The sequence below is a fragment of the Diplotaxodon limnothrissa genome, linkage group LG11 (genome assembly GCF_057381915.1).
Source record: "Diplotaxodon limnothrissa isolate DT_005_m linkage group LG11, D_limnothrissa_male_GT1.1, whole genome shotgun sequence".
NCBI classification, from domain to species: Eukaryota; Metazoa; Chordata; class Actinopteri; order Cichliformes; family Cichlidae; genus Diplotaxodon; species Diplotaxodon limnothrissa.
Window position 1 is genome coordinate 36,616,829 of NC_140606.1, and position 19,793 is coordinate 36,636,621.

The window sequence follows — 19,793 nt, forward strand, 5'->3', positions numbered from 1 at the left end:
CTACTCTCACCAATATCATACAGAGCCCAAGAAAAAACAAACACACAAAAAAACCCCACAGTGAAGCATCCTGAGACCTGAGCTTTTGGTGCACCGGGTTTACGTATGCACCCCTCAAACATTCACTAAGGGTGAAAGGGAAAGCATTAGAGATTTTTTTTCTCTTTATTTCGTATCTCCAACTGAATATTTTTGGTTAATTGATCACGTTGGCTACAGCACCAAAACAAAATAGAGGCCCCTTTGGTTTGATTTGGTCCCAAATTACATCCGTCAGACCAGGGCTACTTTGATTCATAGTCTTTGTCTGCTGTGCATCGATTGCCCTCTATATCCTTTATGCCAACGGCCCGTCGATCCTTACTCTGTCTTTATTTCAGTCCCGATGATGTTTCTGTATTGATTTTAGTGCCAAACTGAAGCTTGCTCACTGTGGGTCCTTCGGCTCTGCCATTGAAATTTGAAGACTAATTGATTTCAAATGAGCGAAAGGCACGACGTGTTTCCTCATACCAAACCACTCCCTCAGGCTGTACTTGGATGTGACACGTCTTCACTTCTTTTACCTCTTGCTTTGCCAGACAGTTATTTCTTTGCTTTATCTTAAATTTATCTTAGTCTTTGCTTAATCTACACTCGATGTACAAGAGTAAATATAAAGTACAGATGTGGCAGCACTGGACTTCAGCTTGTTGGTTCCACAGATAGTATAAAAGATGGCAAATTACCAGTTGGTTAGTGAAGTCTGGTGAGACTTCAAGGTGCCTGTTTTTGTCACCATCCTGGTGTTTTGAAACTTCCTTTCTGACTCCTGATGACCATGAAGGCAATTTAAAAAAATGCCTTGGGAATTTTATTCAGTAATACCAGAAACTAGCAGTTCAGTAATCTAGTTCTTAAATGCATCGGGGAAAAATGTTTACTGAGAGCATAGTTCCAGGAAAGATGCATGCACAAGTTGTCCATTCCCATCTTTTTAATTTCTGGTTGAACAACACTTTCATAGCAACAGTTATGAATAATTTGGAAAGTCGCCATTCTCGTTTGTTGGTTAGTAGGGATTTTCTTGGTAAAAGCCATGACCTTTTCCAGTTAATGTTTTCAGAAATATTCATACAGGGTGTTGGTGTTGGTATTTCTGTGAACAAGGTTTCCCATTATTTTCTTGACTGCTTGCTGACTGGTCATTGTGGAGCAATCATAGTCATAATCATTGGACTAAACGAGTGGTATGAAGTTTTATATGTAGGTGAAGATGCTGAAATGCTGTCTGCATCAACAACAATATTTTCTGCATTTTACAGGAAATGAATAGCAGCTGACCCAGGGGCTGACAGTTACTACCAATCAAAACAAATCTTCTTTTTACATTAAATGGGAATAAAATTCTTTTGAAGAAACTTTCAGTTAAGATGGTTTAAATGTGAATAAGATGAATCTTTCACATATTTTTTGTTTTACACAACAGCACAACTAAATTAAAAAGTTGGAATAAGAAGCTCTACATGCAGATCAACTCTTTGTCTAGTTTGACACAATTTACATTTGATTGATTTCTTTCTTAATTGCAAACATACAACAACCCTGCTTTCTAGCAGAGATAAGTGCAGCATGCAGGATGGATATATAGATATATAAATTACAAAAAATATATAAATTCTAAAAAGTACTATATTTTTATAGATAAAGGTATCTTTTTTGATGGGCTAGTAAATATCTATAGGGCCAGTAAATTGCTCAATAGCAAAAATGCAGTCTTGGTGTATTGTAGATATGTTGCAGTTGCGCCGTAACAGAAAATGTTGAACAACGTTAAACCAAAGTAAAATTTCCACCAAGCACACCAATCAGTTGTGTGACACTCCATTCTCTCTTTAGATGAGATGCGGAGACACTTCCTCAAATAAATGTAGTTTAGTGGGAAACCATGTAGTAAATTATACTTGGTGCACACTCATTTACTCTTTCAGCAGGTCATATTTGCAGGTGTGATTGAAGCACTTGTCTTGATTCCAGATTTTACAGGGATCATGAGTCATGACTTTTAAATTTTTAACTTGTCAGCTTTAATTAAAGAGTCTTCATAAAAGCAGCTGAAACCACACAGTAAAGTTTCCCACATGACAAACATCACACCTCGCAGAGCTACTCGACTTGTCATTTGACTCCCGTTAGTTTCTGTTCAAGCAGTTAGTGAAACCTGTGCTCTTTGTGTCTCTGCTGTTTTCATGGGCGGGACAAGTGACTGTGAAAGGTGTCAAGTTCAAAAACATCCAGGCCACAACTGGTTTATATTCAAAAAGGGGTTGAATAAGGTTATTATATCACCTTTTGCACTCTTTTCATTTCTTATAAGCTGATTAATGTGGATGTTTAAACTCTGATGGGTTTTTACCTGCAGCCTTAATCTTACTTTGTCGTCTTTCCCCCCTTTTTTTCAGGTGTGGCTGACAGACTAGCTGAAGGTAGAGGCCGACTCCACCTTATCCATTCACTTTGCTGCCCTGTCGGGGAGAGCAGAGTACAGTCTTTTTTGTTTTGTTTTTTTCTTTCTCTCTCTCTCTCTTTCTTTTTAATGCCTGGATGCAACCCGCCAACTTGTGAATTCATGATCACATGACCGTGGATATGGACGCAGTCCTGTCCGACTTTGTCCGTTCCACTGGAGCTGAACCGGGATTGGCCAGAGACCTGCTAGAGGGTGAGTTACTGAGGATAGTAGAATTTCATTATTAACAATATTGTAAAGCTAAAGTGATGAATGCAACATGACGTTTCCTTTCCCCTTCCTTAATGGATGTTAGTTCAGACTGAGCCTTAATTTAAAGTATAGTTTATTGTTTAAATTAAGACTTGAACTTAAATATTAAGACTAAACAAGCAGCAGTGTTTTAATGATGTATTTCACGATGTATAAAATAGTTGGTGATAGCTGGACCCAGGCATAAAGCTTGCTTTGCTTTATATTTATGCTTCTCGCACTTGTGGTTTGATGTGATATTTATTAGCTTTTTGACTGCAAATAATTAGATTGAGATTGAATTAATGAGAGCTGCTGTTGTCACTTTTCTTTCACAGTAGTGCGGTGATTAGTGCTTGGTTTGAATCTTCTAACGTGTTGGGAGTTTCCTGTGTGGAGTTTACATGTTTCTTCTGGCCCTGTGCAGATTTCTCTGTGGGTTTTCCAGCTTCCTCCCACAGTTCAAATAAATCCTTTTTTTAAGTTGATTGGTGGTTCTAAATTGGCCAAGGATGTGAGATAAACAAAGTGTGTGATGATTATGGAATAAAGACGTGTATGAATGCGGCTAACTGTGGTCGAAGGTTCCTGGAGTTGTAAGGCTAAAAAAGCCCTATAAATGCCATTTCTGTTTCCTCCACCTGAGTTCACGCTCTCTATCTCAGCACAGCTTTGTTGCATCACCAGCGTTGCGTTCCAGCTGTGTTTTCCACATCATTAGAAAGCACCACTTTCTTCTAGTAGCTTCCTTCAATGTGAAAATACAGATGTAAAGCGAAAACTTATCAGATCTGTTTGTCTTTACACTTTGATCCCTTCTATTTTTAATCTATTAATTTCATTTCTGCTTCAAGTGAACTTAAAAAAAAGCAGAAGTGGGGATGTAGTTATAGGAAGTTAACTGGAGATGATGTTCCAGGCAGTGGACTCAGTAAGTGCTTTTGGCTTTTTACTGTTAATTATGCTATCAAAGTCTAATAGAACGTAGGTATTACTAGTGTCAGCAGGGCTCCTGTTGCCTAGCAGCAGCACAAGTTGCAGATAAGAATATGGGTTAAAATGTAATGCATTGCAGCAACATCAGCAAGACAGCGAGCTGAGGCGTTTATCCAATAAAGGAATGTGTCAGCGGCCTTTGGGTACAACAGAAAGCCCGTGTTGCATTGACTTGTGGTAAATATTTAAACTGATGAGGAATCAGTCATTTGCTGGCCAAAAAGATTCAGGTAGTCCTGTTGGAGCAGTTAACTCAGACAGATGTTTCTGTCTCTCCCTTCCTCTCTCTTCCTAGGCAAGAACTGGGATTTCACTGCTGCCCTCAGTGACTTTGAGCAGCTGCGACAGGTGCATGCTGGGAACCTGTCGTATTCGTTCACAGAAGAGCGAACGTATCTGGCCCCTGAAAAGGAGATGGCTCGGGTAGGACGGCCTATACTCCATCGCCAAGATGAGGTGGTGCAAGGTGAGGTTCTCAGGAAGTGAGTTAGTCCAAAACATGAGTTCAGTTTGCAGTTTATTAGGTGCACCAACTTAATCTAAATGTTTTGACTACAACAAACATGCAGTGACTACATATCAGCTGATAAAGTGACAATTACAGAGGGTTTAAACCTCACAGTATTTTTGTAATCTGGTGCTCGCAATGGAGGCTTGAGGCTCGAGCGTGTGAGTTGGTGCAGTTTAGGAACCCAGATGACACAGGGATGTAACTGCAAAGGTTGGAAAAGATGAGAAGTTTAAACTTTCTGTATTACTTTTTCATGGTTAAACACTGATATATTATTTTTTCTTTCTTTTTTCCTGAATAGCGACAGTGGTTTAGGAGTAGACTGCAGTAGTTTCAATATGAGTAAAAATGGTTGCAGCTTCTGTGATGACCACGGTGTAACGCTGACAACAGCACCAAGTCAGCGAGCAGTTTTCTGATAATAAGCCCTGTTGGTGTTTCAGCTGTGATATGCAAAATTCTACGTTACAATTTACATTGGATGTTTGGGCGAAAGTTTAGTTGAGCTGTCTCTTAGTTTAGGTGAGTCCACACTTTTTAAAATGCAGGCATGTCCCCCTGCTGCCAAAAATAATGTATCATTCCCGAAAGGTTACTAATGCACAGTTTCATTCCTTATCAAATAAAAATACTAGCAATTGTCCTACCGCTTAATATTCTGGTCTACCCTGAGACTAAACATAATAACTACAAATCATAATGTGCAAATATGCACTTCGTGCAACACCTTTTTTTTCTCTCTCTCTCTGTAGCTACAGAGAAGCGTTTGTCGAGGGGTATTTCTCATGCTAGCTCTACCATCGTTTCTCTGGCCCGCTCTCACGTCTCGAGCACCGGCGGTAGCAGCAATGAGCCTCTTCTGGACACGCCCCTGTGCACTTTCCAACTGCCAGACCTCACTGTGTACCGGGACGACTTCAGGAACTTCATTGAGAGGGACCTTATTGAGCAGTCCATGATGGTGGCCTTGGAGCAAGCTGGTTAGTATAACTCTGTACCATACATGAGATTTTAGGCTTGACTTGGTTGCAGATAAAAGACAGTTCTTACCCCCCACGTGCTTTTGAAGTGACACGAGTGTTTGTTGTTTCTATTCCAAAATATATTGCCTACTCCTGCATTTATAAGACAACAGATCTACTGCTTCTGTTTTAAATATTTGGATTTAAAATCACGACATGCTGTTTTAAGTGACGTTTGTTGTGACTAGTTCATGTTAAATTACCAACAAGGGTAAAATGCTATTTTGCAGTGGTAGCTTGGCCCCTTTGAAGAACTTGTTGTGGTGTTACTTTGACCCGCCACTTCCAAATGTAAATTTTGTATCCAGAGTGTCAGCTGGTGGTTTTGTGAAATATATTTTGAGACATTTCTTGTTCGGTCCTTGCCTCTCTGTCTTCCGTCTTCTCCTTGTCGTCACCTCGCTGGGCAGGCAGCATGGACAGCTAAGTTTGTGAATGCCATAATTCGAGAATGAGTCGATGTAGGAGCTTCAAATTTATACCATAGGTGTATCTACTAAACCTCTTTGACAAGTTCGAATCTCAGTGACCTAGACCTAAAGGTCAAAGGTCAAGATCCTGAACATTTGTAAATGTGATAACTTGAAACCAAGGTCTTCTAATATGTGTCTTCTAAGACGCTGAGCGGTAACACTGTCGCCAGTATTTTTAATTTTTTTCCCCTTTCTCCAATGGCTGCCCCACCACGAGTCTAGTTGTGCTCGAAGTTTGTTAAAAGGTTCTTCGTTCCCAAACTTGCCAACTGCTACTCAGAACAGATAATCTGGTTATCGAGTAGTGCTGGGCGATATGACGATATATATCGTGTGGACGATAGAAAAGTGTATTTCGTGCCATTTGTCTTCTATTGTTTCTAACCTAATTTTATAAATTATTACATAAAATATATCATTAACCCTTTAAAACTGGTCGGAGCAGTCACACTCCGTTTTGCCTATCTATTTTTGAATCCCTGTAGAACTGGAACCACATAAGCTAGCGCAATAATTTTTTTTGTTTTGTGTATGAAACCGGAGGAGTTGTACTTACATCTTATGCCATTAGCTTTTCCTAGGTCAAGGGCAATAAAATTGAATCACAATTTGTGTTGAATTTCTTATTTTGTGCTCACCTCGTGTGACAGTAAACGTATAACTCATTCAAACAGCTCTGACAGTTGTAGCAAAATCTAATACCTGTAAAGGCAGAGGTGTTGTAATCACTAACTCATAATTATAGGCTATGACTTTTGAAGGTGAATTGTTTCATTCCAAAATAAGACAAAATGACACACTGCTAAGACTGCTGACACGAGAGGAAAACCTTCTCTGGAAGTCTTTTGACTTGAAAATCACATGTTGACACAAATGACTATCTTTTTGAGGACTTGCACAGCAGTTGTTTTGGATGAATACTTCACCATATTTGTCATGCAAACATGTGAGTTAAACATTTATTATTCACCTGCAGGGCGGCTGAACTGGTGGACAAAAGTGGTTTCAAACTGCCAGAGTCTGCTACCTCTGGCAACAAGCGGAGATGGAAATTGCCTGCTGCATGCAGCCTCGCTCGGTGAGTATCACGGGCCTTTCAAACAAGACCCCAATACAGTGTAGGTTCACACTCCATTAGCATTCATTAAGGGAACTCCAGTGTTAGCTTAAGCACTAATTGCATTTTACAATGTTGCCGTGCACGTTCACTTTGCCTTTACAGCCCACTTAGGACTCCTAGCTCAGAAAATTAATAATGCTCCAACTGTGCAGGCATTGTTCCAGACTTTTATAGTAGGTGTGAGTATAATATTCATGTGCTTAACTTGTTCTCATTAAAAGACAGTTAGACCCTTTAGCCATTGTAAGTTTGTAGTTTTTTTTTATTTGGGACATGACAATACAGAAAAACCCCTGAAACATCTGCACACCTATATGATTAGATGTGGTTGTACAAAAGATTCTGTTGATGTGTGTTTAACGACCTGATTTTGTTTCTGTTGCAGGTATGTGGGGCTTTCACGACCGAGACTTGATGCTGCGGAAGTCCCTGTACGCGCTGATGGATCACGGGTTGGAGAGAGAGGCACTGAAGCGCAGGTGGAGGTGGCAGCAGACCCAGCAGAACAAAGAGGTCTGTCACAGAGGCTGCACATTAGTCTTGACTATCTTTGTTATTCCCATGACTGTATTAGGGCGGTGCACAGAGAAGTTACTAGGCAAGTTGAGGCTTTTCACATGCCTTGCATGCCAGATAAGTCAGCCTGCATAACATTTGATATTTAACGAGTAGCATGCAGTTCAGAAGATGAAGGGGCAGCGCTAGTGCACAGAATAAGATAAACAAGATGTAGTTTGAATTCTGAATCATTAGAATTTAGTTTTCGTTTTTATTTAGTTTCCTCCACTACTGCTACATTTTTAACTGTAAATACTTTAGCTATGGACAAGACTGTCTTCCTCACTCGAGTTTTGAAAATTCAGTTAACTTTGATTTACAATAATTAGTAAAACAAGATATGGGGTTGCACCAGGAAGGGCATCTGTGGTAAAACTGAGAAAGCCTGTGGTGTGGGAGCAGCTGAAAGGAGTAAAACAGGTACTTTCGATAAATTGTCTTTTGGCCTTCATTTTCATCAAAAGAAAACTTTTTTTTTTTAAATATATTTTTGTAAACCCCTTACCTTCCTGAATTCACTCTGTTCCTGGTTGTGTTATGTTTAGTTTAGTTATTTAAGTTATTCTTTGTTTTTTCAGTTAAATTATAATTAAAGTACAAAGAAATGGAAACTTGTAAATCTATTTTCCCGCATTTTTGACCAGTATTTAGGATTTATTATTTTATTTTTTAAATTTATTTTTAATTGTGCAGCAGTACTCTGGATTAAATTCAAACATTTTTAGCAGCGCTGTTGTATTTTAAAAAAAAAAAAAAAAGTGGCACTTGCAGGTTTACATATCAAACCAAATTCCCATGTAACTCATTATTGGTTAACTAACTTTTGAAAATTGTTGTTTTTACCATGAAAAGTCACCTTTGTCCTTTTTTTGCAGCCATAGCAACATGACTGACAGCCATATCAAATGCAAACATTGATTCTGAGATGTAACTCTAAGCACAAGTATCTCCACCTTTTTTCTTAGTTGCGTGCTGATAACGCTTTTTCGCAATGTGTCAAAAACAGGATTTTAGAGCCTGTTTTACAAAACACAACTTTTATCCTCATGAAAGCTTAAAATTGTAGCACAGCAAGTATGTTTTTTTTTTTTTAAAAGTGGATGCAGACAGCATGCACATACCCACAGTAAGAGGAAACCACATGAATGACTGCATAATGTTCACAGCAGAATATCTGAGGCATCCTCAAGCAAATCACTTAAACCAAACACGCTCTAGTGGAGCTGCTCCGTGGGCAGTGCTCGGGCCTGTGGCTGCTCTGTGTGAATTTAGGTCATTGATTTTATTTGGTGGCTGTCAAAACTGGCCAAAAATCAAGTTTGACCATTCATTTAAACAAAACATTTGAATATCGTACTTTGTGCATTAATTCCTCACGAGTACAAAACCAGAGTGAGATATAACTGCTTCTATAGCTTCTATATTTATTTCAACATAGAGATGTCCTTTATAAGCTCTATGTAGCATTAACAAATACAGTTATTGGGTTAAGCTATAGAAGAATGGCCGGTTGATACGCTGAGTAAGCTCTGCTGTGACAAACATGGAATAATCTTTTCCTCAACATAAAATTCAAACCTCCAGGGACCTGCAGCGCTTGAAGTTTTTATCACTCATCTATTCATTACTCAGTAAGAAGAGTTAATGTTCCACTATGCTAAGTTTGTAATGTTTACAGACAGGGCTCTGAGTGTTAATCACTCTGTGTTTAGCAGTGTTGGGTTGTGAACTATTTACCATCATTATCACACAGTTGTTATTGTTACTTCCTGTAAGTGTGGCAGTGACAGAGACATTAACATCTGTAATAGGTCTCTTTAATTTTCTATAATAATAATTTTAATATGCAGCATAAACACGTGTCGTTGTTAAGCAACAAGGTAATACCTCTGTGAAACAAAATGTAATATGCTCTAATTACCTCTGGCTTGCTCAGTTTGCTAATGTGATAGCTTGTCTGCTGTCAGTGTAGACCTTTGTGTTTTTCTTGCTTTGCTCATAGTTGGTTCTGAAGTCTTCTCTCCTTCCTGCATTTTGTTAAAGTGGAAGCAGGAAGGAGAAGAATTTAAAATTATTAACTCCAAGTTTGAAATGAAAGCTCACTTTTACTTGTGATGGCAGAGCAATGCAGACGCACCAGCACAGGTCTATATGCAAACGGCAATGTTGACCACTTATAGCAGGAATTAAACACAGTACTATAAATTTAACCTTTGAGATCAGCAGCTTGGACAGAGTTAAGTTCACATCTATCCCTTACATCTGAATTGTACTTCTGGGTCAGAGCCATGTTATAACCAGAACAGCTTTTTAACCCTGCACCGCAATATTCAACGTAACCTGACGTGCACCTCCCAAGAAATGGAACTACAAATCGGGTCAACGCATACCCCGACGTCTTGAATGGCGTGGAAGGTTGCAGTGTAGGGACAAAAGGAGTTTCCGGTTACTACTCAAGATTTAAAGTCTAAATCAAGCTTCAAGTTTGCATCTAAAGGTCATATGGAGCTTTAACCTATTTGCCATCCCTGTCATTTAACATACTCTGGACGCGTTTGCCTTGAGTTGTTCAGCTGATATTTGTCCTCTTATGTTTCCTAATTGTCAGTTTAACTGCACACTCGATCACTGCTCTCTTCTCATGCCAGCAGCAGTGCAGCTTTTCCAGATTTTCCACAGATGATTATTGATTCTCGCAAACCAATGGCAGTTTAATTTAATAAAATTTAGAATATGTGTTGACAGCTCTGCTCTGTCGCTACTGTACGAGCGACAGTATGTTTCTAAAGGCTCTAGGCTCAATTGTCTGCATGTAACCTTGAGGTGAGACGCCATAACGTCAGTACATGCTTTTGTGACATTTGACACGGCCTCTCTAAATGGCAGTTGTGTTTGTGTGTGTGTGTGCCCTTCTTTTCTCCTCAGTCTGGGCTGGTGTACACGGAGGAGGAGTGGCAGAAAGAGTGGAATGAACTGTTGAAGCTCGCCTCCAGCGAACCGAGAATACACTACAGCACCAACGGCACCAACGGGTAAGGCCTGGCCCGGACAATGCAGTGACTGTTAACCCAGCACACTTAGTCACAGTCATGTTTTTATTCATGAACAGACAAGCACACTCACAGTCACAACTGAGTGACCGGCCCTCATTAGTCCATCTGCTTTTTTACTGTGGCAAAAAAAAGTCCACTGGGTCGAATGCAGTGACTGTAAAGCTATAAAAACCAAAGCCACACTAACACAATGTGGTTTTTAAGTTTTACTGTTAGCCAAAGTTTCAAGTTGGTAGTAATAAACTGTTATCTTTAGTGTAAACAATCATCTCTGATAAACAAGAAACTGTTGCTGTCGTTGTTTCCAGAGTGGAGTCTTCAGACGAGCCGGTTTATGAGAGTTTGGAGGAGTTTCACGTCTTTGTCTTGGCTCATGTCCTTAGAAGGCCCATCGTGGTGGTCGCTGACACCATGCTGAGGGACTCGGGAGGAGAGGGTAAATAAGCCTGAAAAGACTTTTCATTATTTCACTTTCAGTTTAGTTTTATTGTTTTTCAATGTTCCATTTTCATTAGTTTCCATTTTTAACCTGCAGCCATGAAAGTCTGATGAGGGATTGTTGTCAGCCCTCCAGGCGTGCGGTGTGAACACCCAACTTTCTGAGCACTCTAAGCCGAGATCGAGGGGACGTAGGATTTTCAAATTAATGCCTTAGCTACATTTACTAAAACTCTTCGATGTTTGAATAAACCTTTACCTCAAGGTCAGAGGTCAGGTTTTTGGAAAATCTCGTGAACACAATGAGTTAAAAAAAGATGTCACTGTAGATTTTTAGGTTTTTATTAGATGCAAGTTGTAAGTAGTTCAGAATACTTATTACAATACACATGTAAAGATGTCACAGTAAATATACACTCAACTGCCACCTTATTAGTTACAGCAGAAATTAACTAAGTCTGACAACATTTACTGGCTGTCAGGAGTGGCACACAGTGTGGTCCTCTGCTGCTGTAGCCCGTCTTCTGTTTTTTGTTTTTGTTTTTTTTTTTTTGGACCATCATCTGTAAAAACCTTAGAGCTGCTCGTGTGGGTCATCTTCACTATCAGTGGGTGGGATTGTTGATTTGACCAAACTGACAAAAACTACGGTACAACTAAAGGTGTTTCCTGTATGTTTTTTTTTTTTTTTTAATTCCCAATGACCCACTGAAGCCGTGGTCTGCACATCGACAGTCTTTCTGTGCACATGCTGCAGCTTCAAGCTAACAGGCTAGCTGAGACAGAAAGCGATGAAAGCTGTTGATGGAAGACACAAAAGTGGTGTTGCCGGCCTCCTTACACAAATGTAGCAGGGCCTGTTTATTTTCTGTCCACTTATACCCAGAAAATGTATTTTTCCCCTTCAAAGATCATAATCTGTCTTCATTTGGATCCTCGAATCTCCAGCTTATGAAAGATATGAAGTCACAGACCAGAAATGGGCTTTTCATAAAGTCACGGAACCAGAAAACATTAGCAGCTGCAGCACAACAATCTCAAAGTGATGTAAAGGCTAGTTTTATTTGTATGAGCAGCCAGTTTATGAAAAACTGTGTTTTCCAGCGTTAGTGGAAATTAGTTGGGTACATTCACGTGGGATTAAGATTCCAGATGAGCTCAGCTTTTTTTAAGACTATTTTTCTGTGAACAGGAGTGTAGATGTTTGTCATTTACAGATTACAAAACTGAGGCCAAACAAAAGCTTTGAACCAGATAATCCATGATTCATGATTGCAGTATTTCAAATGAACTCTGCCCTTCTGATATCTTAAAGTTAAAACAAACAGTATGAACTCCTGGCAGCCTTTTATGTTTTCCCCGTGCTTCAGAGGGTTTCTCTGGTTACAGCTGGGCTGTGACGGCTTGCCTGTCTCGTCCCAGGACAGGTCTCACAAAAGACTCATCTTAATAACATTAGAGTTTCACTTCCTTGTGGAATAAGGTTAAATAAATATATTGGAGCACTTTGTTTGGAAAAACAAATGTGAAACCAGCATTCTTGGGAATAAACTGAAGCATGAACAGTTTGCTATCTTTTAGTAGCTGTTGTTGTTTTTTGATAATGATCTTTTCCATTTCAAGTAGATTAAAAATCTTCCAACAAGTGAGGTATTGTCCTTGTATATCTTTATTGTTTACTCGTATGTTTCTGTTGTGCTTTACTGACTGAGAAACAGAGCTGAGGTCCCGTTTCGCAGATGTTTAATGTGCTTATTACTCACCCTCCAGCTTTTGCTCCCATCCCATTCGGAGGCATCTACCTACCGCTGGAAGTGCCAGCTGCCAAGTGCCACCGCTCTCCGCTGGTCCTGGCATACGATCAGGCGCACTTCTCTGCTCTGGTCTCCATGGAACAGAAGGACAGCTCGAAAGAGCAAGGTGATGCTCTCCATCATCCTTTAAAATGATCGCATAAATATTGATTCCTTTTTCAAGGGCTGGTAGTAAGCAGCTGATATCTTAAAGCCATAAAGGCGAGTACATCAATCAGGGGAATGCTTATACAAATATTCCCCCAGAGAAGTTGATGAGTTTCTAGTAAGCACTAGGGGTTTCTTTCTTACTTTACAGCTTGGTGCCGCTGCTTGATGGGGAAGTCCTTTTTGCGTATTGTTCTTGATGATTTATTTGGGAATGATGACTAAAGAGAACTGGGCTTCCATGATCCATGGAGCTCAGCTCCAGGTTGGGCTAAAAATACAAGATGAAAGATGTTATCAGGGGTCCAGTAATGATGCTAACTGGGATATTTTTAAAATGTGTTTTTGTGTTGTTGTTGTTTTTAAACAACTGGAAAAAAAAGATATTATTAACATTAGAGCACCAGCACACTCATGTGTAGATTGGTTTTCCATTTAGTCACAGCTCTCTTCTCTTTTTGTAAGTACTGCACTCTCGCCTGAACTTGGCTAAACTACGGTGAATGCCTCTGACAGTATTTGCACACTAAAAAACTGCCCACAAAAAAACCCCAGTGACCCCAGGAATCCAAGGCTGTGCTTCTGGCTCGGACGTGGCTGGTCTGCTCCTTCACTTTGTGACTTTGGCATGCAGTGAATCTTGGGATAGGTCGAGTCACATTTGTGGGGAGCCTTGTTTATACTACTCCTGATGCAGCCTTGGAAGGATTTGCAATCAAATAAGGACGCAGCCATAGTCTGAATTCCCATGCTAATGTCAATAGCATGGGAATTCAGACCATGCAGTGATTTAATGTTTTCCGATTGCAAGAGTGGAGTCTAAATCCTGATTTTATGCACAGTTCTATACTTGAAATTCACTGCACAGAAAACTCAAAACCATCCAAAGCCAACTGCTAAATATTAAATAGGAGATGAAAGATGCTGTTTGCCCACAGTCCTCACTTATGTAGGTGTATTTTTTTATTGTTTTCTGATGTTTATTCTTGTTTCCACCAGCAGTTGTGATCCCTCTCACTGACTCAGAGCACAAAATGCTGCCACTGCACTTTGCTGTGGATCCAGGGAAGGACTGGGAGTGGGGGAAAGATGACACAGACAACGTGATGCTAGCAAGGTACAAAAAGATTTTACTTTTTTAAATCCAGCTTTGGTTGTCTGTTCTGTTTGGTTTGTCACTTACAAAGGACACGGTTAACAACTAGAGTGGCACATGCTCACTTGTGCGTGCTTGCCCTTATTGACAGCTGTCTCTTTAACACGAGTCTCAGTGTGTAGGGATTGACTGCTGACTCCAGATTAGTGACAATTAGATTAGCTCAGACGCTTCTCTATGAATGAACCAGAGGAACGAGCACTAAAATAGCCGCTCTGCAAAAAAAAAAAAAACCTTCCACCCTATTTACGTCAGTGAGTGACACCAGAGGTCTTATTCAGATGAAACGGCGGGCTGAGATGATGTTATGTGAGTGGCTGTTAACATTGTTTGAAAAGGTCATTGACTTAAAAGGCCATAGCACAACAAGAGTATACGACAATGAGATGCTTTTAGTGATTTTGCCATTTACTCCACCATTTAGATCCATGTGAGTCTTTACTTACTTTATTTTAACTTTACCTTTAAAGAGCACGTATTCTCATTATTTCCAGCTCAGTCTTTGTACTCGGGGACTCTGACAGAGCAGCTTTCTATGAGTCACTGTTTGGATTAATTCCTTATTTTGTACAGGAGCTTATTTTAAAGTGACTTTTGGTCACACTTTATAATACCCATCATTAATTGTGAGTTGATAGGCAGTGAGAAAGATGGCTTATCTGAGTGAAAGGGCAGGTTTACAAGATGGTAATAAGACCTGCTATGATGGGTGGTTTGGTCATGGTGGCACTAAAAAGAAAAAGAAAAAAAAGAGGAGGCAGAGCCGAGCCAAGGATGTTAAGATTTTTACTTGGAGTGAACAGGAATGACAGGATTAGAAGTCAGTGCATCAGAGGGACGGCTCAGGTCGAGCGAGGCAAGGCTGAGATTGTTTGGACATGTGCAGAGGAGGGACAGTGGATATATTAGACAGATGATGTACATGGAGCTGCCTGGTAGGAGGAGAAAAGAACACCTCAGATAAGATTCATGGATACAGTGACGGAGGACATGCAGACTGTTGGCGTGACAGAGGAGGATGCTAGGGGCAGGGTGAGATGGAGGCGAGTCTTCGAGGCAGATTTTGATGACATGCACACACGGTTGTATATGTCACGTACTTGAAGCTATTTGCTTGTTTACGATTGTAAAACATGGGGGAAAAAGACACCTGTCTTTTTAATATTTGTAAAACAAGTAATAGTAATATAAATTTCAGTTTTTTAAAAGCCAACCACAATTATATTTATAGATGCACTGCAGTGTTTAGCTGTCCTCAGTCTGTTGTTATGCTGTTATATAATAGAAATGGAAATAATAGAAATATCCTTTATTATCCTCATTAAGGAAATTCATGTGTTCCAGCAGGAAAGTGAAAAATGGAGTATGCAGATTCACACACAAGTAAAGAATAAAATAGAAGAAATAAGACAAGAAATAAGTATTTCCTTTACTTGTTCGAATAATGGTGCAATTAATCAGCATCTCCTCAACATTACACAGGGCAAATTTACAACAAAAGAAAAAAAATACAGTGAATGTTACATTAAATGGCAAAATTTACTTGTTACTGTTTATTTATGAGCAATTAAAAGTATTGCCCAGCTTTCTTATGCTTAACGACAATGCTGCGTATCCGAGGTGACCATATTAGAGACATTGTTGCTTAATGACATCATTCAGAACCAAAAATGAAAAAAAAAAAAACCCATCAGAAATTGAACATTTACAGCAGCCTGAACTTTAGGCTCACCAGGGATTACTTATACGTATGCCAACCTCCTTATTTGATAGATATAGCTGTAGATGTAGGTTCACTCTAAGAAGGCAACTGACTGCCATTTATCACATGAAACAACTTGTGAAAGCATAAAAACAGAACATATCTTGTTCTCACTGTAAGACCTAAATCTCTCTTCACCGCTGTGTTTTTGTTGTTGACTTCCCTTTGCAGCTTGTTTTGTATCTATTTTTCTGCCCGTTATTATGATGCTTTAGAATCCAGCTCATGACTGTTGTCTGTGTAATGACAAAAACGCTGTTACATTATAAAAATAACGTGATCGGCTACCCAAACAACAACAGTAATTACTTTTCCATTAGCACAGGAAGCCCTGGCAGAAAGTTCCCTCTCACTGAACTTTACCTTGTTTTTCTCTCTCTCTCCCTTTCCTTCCCCCTTCGACCCAGTGTGGCTCTTTCTTTGGAGGCCAAGCTCCAGATGTTGCACAGCTACATGACGGTCACCTGGCTGCCCCTGCCATGCGAGGTAAGGATTTTTAATCCAGCACTTCTTGTGAAATGGCTGACAAGTTAGCTGAGGAAGATGGCTCAGAATTGAAGACTTCTTTAATACTTTGCCAGACAAATCTGGTTTTGGGTTATTAGAAAAGGAACTAAATCCTGATGTAATCAGATAAATGCTTCAGGGGTTGGTGATGAATGTTAATTCCTTCAATTATTACAAACAAGAGCAGAATTTCTTTCCTTTTCCTTTGGGCCAGCTCTCCCTCTGACTGCTGTATATGTGAAAACAAACAACAGTGGCCCGTTCAGGTCAAAAAGTCACGCCATGTAAACACTATCACAAAGCTCCTCTTGTGTCCCATGTGGTAACGTCAGGAAGCTCGGACGAGCAAGTTCATAGCAGTTTCATGGTTATGCTACAAGGAATGGCAGCTTACATGAAGCCCTGTGTTGTTAGAGGGAGTTTTTCTGTTTCCACAGGATAGCCACGTGATGGCTTAGTTTCTGAAAAATGGTGCATTTATCTGATTTCGGTCACTGCATCACTGCAGGTCGTGTTTGTAGAAGTTAAATGACATCTGGACATGTTTTTTTTTTTTTTCAGCATTTGGGAGCAAAAAAGAGCTTCTTGAATCACTTTTTTCACTTTCTTCATACCTTTCTTCTGCCATAAATGTGGTGGACCTTGGTTATATAGTTGTATAATTTTCTCCTACTTGTCTGCAATTTTTTTCACTAGAACTTGTTCTGCTTTGTTTGTTGCAGCAAGCCCCGCTGGCCCAGCCGGAGTCTCCTACGGCATCAGCTGGAGAAGATGCCCGGTCGCCTCCTGACTCCGGAGAATCGGACAAGGAGTCTGTCAGCAGCAGCTCCAATGGCAACGGAGACACAACCACAGGATCAACAGTCAATGGAGGGGGATCTTTGGCCAAGAACAGCTCCTCCTCTTCATCTAGTTCATCCAGCAGTGGATCAGCAGGGAAGGACAAAACCAAGAAGGAGAAGGACAAGGATAAAGACAAGAAGAGGGCAGACTCTGTGGCCAATAAGCTTGGCAGTTTTGGAAAGAGCCTGGGCAGCAAGTTTAAGAAAAACGTGGGTGGGCTGATGCCAGGAAAAAATGTTGGAGCTGGAGGTGCCAAGCAAGAGGGTGGGGAGAAGAAGAAAGGCTCATTTAGAGGGAGGAAGGGCAGCAAGGATAGCTCGCCTTCTGCCCACGCCTCTGAGGATTCTGGGAAAGGCTCTCCCTCCTCGGGCAGCGAGCGTCTCAATGGAGCCGGGAGCAGCATGAGCAGCAGTGGTGGGAGCAGCACTGAGAGCGAGCCCTACAAGTACAGCGCCGATGTGAAGGTCAGCCTCGGCATCCTGCGGGCCGCCATGCAGGGGGAGAGGAAGTTCATCTTTGCCAGCCTCCTCACCACCAGCAACAGGCAGCCCTTCCAGGAGGAGATGATCCAGCGTTACCTCGCCGATGCAGAGGAGCGCTTCCGGGCTGAGCAGGAACAACAGCGCCGCGAGGCAGAGAGGAAAAGCATCGCTAACAGCCTCCAACCCCCCAAGAAGGAGGTGGTTGGTTGTTCAGAGCTAAGTTACCGGCCTTACGAGCCCAAAGAGGAGCTATCGGAGAACTCGTCGCCTTCCTTCAACACGCTTAAGCTGTCTCCTTTGAGTCCCTCTATGTACTCGGCTGTTGTGCCCATCCCCAGGCCCTCCTTCATTGACCAGCCTCTTCCTGCAGCCCCCCTGACCCAGCATCTTCACATGCATAGCTACGTTGATAATCGACGCCAGCTAGCTGGTGGCTCCTCGGCAATCTCTTACCCTGGCCTCCCCTCGTATGCAACCCTCCCCCGGCACGGCCCCACTGCACAGCCTCCCTCCCATCCCCAGTACAATAACTCGCAAGGCCCCTCCTCCCTCAGTCCTTCCCGCCTCGCACCCTCATATCCCCCCGAATTCGACCCACCGGACTACCCCGGGGCTGAACTCACCACTGGGAACTACACCAACGGCTTCCGGGACATGAGCTCCAATCTAGACTGTCGGAACGGGCAGCCCCCTGTCAGACACTACTCGTTGGGCAGTGCTAGCGGATTGGCCGGCCTGCAGTCCAGCCGCTGTCGGACACCCAACTGCAACTACTACGGACACCCCGAGACGGGCAACTACTGCTCCTACTGTTACCGGGAAGAGCTGAAGAAGAGGGAGACAGAACCGGCCATCCACAGGTTCTGAGCAGACCCCGTTGTGGCTTGAATTTGACGAGTGGCCTTTTTCACGACTGGAGCGGATCAGCCTGTGGATGGACGAGGGACAGGGCAACCACCTCCCTCATCTTTTATTCTTAGCCGTGTCATTACCTGTTGAAAGTACCAAGTGAGGCTACATAACTACAGGATACACAAGGTGGTCTTTGACTGCCAGGGTCACGTTAGACCGTAGAGTAAACTGCACTTCTGTTACATTTTGCTGTGGCTCTTATGCAGGCGTTGTGTACGAGTGTGTGTGTCTGTGTGTGTGCGCGTGTGTGTGCGCGCGTGAGAGAGAGAACTGCAAACTCTCCTCAAGTCTTGGAGTTGGAACGCCTTGCTACTATCTCCTCCTAGTGGAGCGAATGTATATGGCAGGCATCATACATGACACTCATCAATACATGTACAGAACACACATCCACACTAAGTAATACTTACACTACAACATAAACAGAGATGCAAGCACAAACGGAAAAGGCGTGAGTGTCTCTGCTCCATTTCTATTCTGTGATGATTGGATTGGTTCATTAAGGGATGTTTGAAGTCACGTCTGGTTATAAGGTGATTTCAGTGTTACAGATACAGATATTAACACTATTATCATTAGATGCTTGTACCTCGGGAAACAGCACAATTAATCCTCGTCGAGTTGCTTTTTTTCCTCTTTTGTCGCATAAAATGCACACTGAAACTGTCGTGTGATGCTCATGATAAGCGTTCTGTAGGCTGCTGCGGTGCTAATGTTACAGAACGCGTTTAAGACGACTGCTCTGCACTGCACTCATTCGGGCAAAGTAACTATCACTTAAAAAAAATCTGCATTTTTGTCCAATGCTGTAAATTGGATTATGAAGATGTCAGCCCCCCTTCCCCCCCCCCCCCCTTTTTTTTTTTCTTTAATATTAAGAGCTATTGACCAGGTCACATGATTGACCGGGCATCATAGATCAAAGACAAGATAGAAACATAGTACGATGGTAAGGTACTGTCCCGGTCCAGAGTATTTCTTCTGTTTGTTGGAATGTTTTTCTTTTTGTACTCGGGTCTTCCTGTTTCCTGTTACAATGGTTGATGTTTGTGTGGCCTCGAGATGCAATAATATGTGAAATGTGAGATGAAACTTAACGTTCAGAACAGCAGATTTTTGGAGACAACAGTCAATAACTTAATTTAGTTGAACATTAGTAAGCACATTTTGGGATTTTTTTAGGAGAAAATTTATGGCTTTGTTACCAAACATGTTGCGTTAATCAGTGGCGATTTCTCTCTCCATGACGCAAACTGACA

The 19,793-nt window shown here is 41.3% G+C and overlaps 1 protein-coding gene across 1 annotated transcript in view; it reads left to right on the plus strand.

The window, feature by feature from the left end:
• Nucleotides 1-19,375, plus strand: part of otud7b (OTU deubiquitinase 7B) — a 43,952-nt gene extending 24,577 nt beyond the window's left edge. Inside the window, exons 2-12 of the mRNA XM_085366690.1 lie at nt 2,442-2,701; nt 4,032-4,202; nt 5,000-5,227; nt 6,719-6,820; nt 7,248-7,375; nt 10,346-10,452; nt 10,782-10,909; nt 12,682-12,831; nt 13,875-13,989; nt 16,198-16,276; nt 17,020-19,375. Coding sequence (XP_085222816.1) covers nt 2,617-2,701; nt 4,032-4,202; nt 5,000-5,227; nt 6,719-6,820; nt 7,248-7,375; nt 10,346-10,452; nt 10,782-10,909; nt 12,682-12,831; nt 13,875-13,989; nt 16,198-16,276; nt 17,020-18,489 — 2,763 coding nt within the window. The 5' untranslated portion in view covers nt 2,442-2,616 and the 3' untranslated portion in view covers nt 18,490-19,375. The remainder of the gene's footprint in view (nt 1-2,441; nt 2,702-4,031; nt 4,203-4,999; nt 5,228-6,718; nt 6,821-7,247; nt 7,376-10,345; nt 10,453-10,781; nt 10,910-12,681; nt 12,832-13,874; nt 13,990-16,197; nt 16,277-17,019) is intronic.
• Nucleotides 19,376-19,793: the final 418 nt, after the last annotated feature.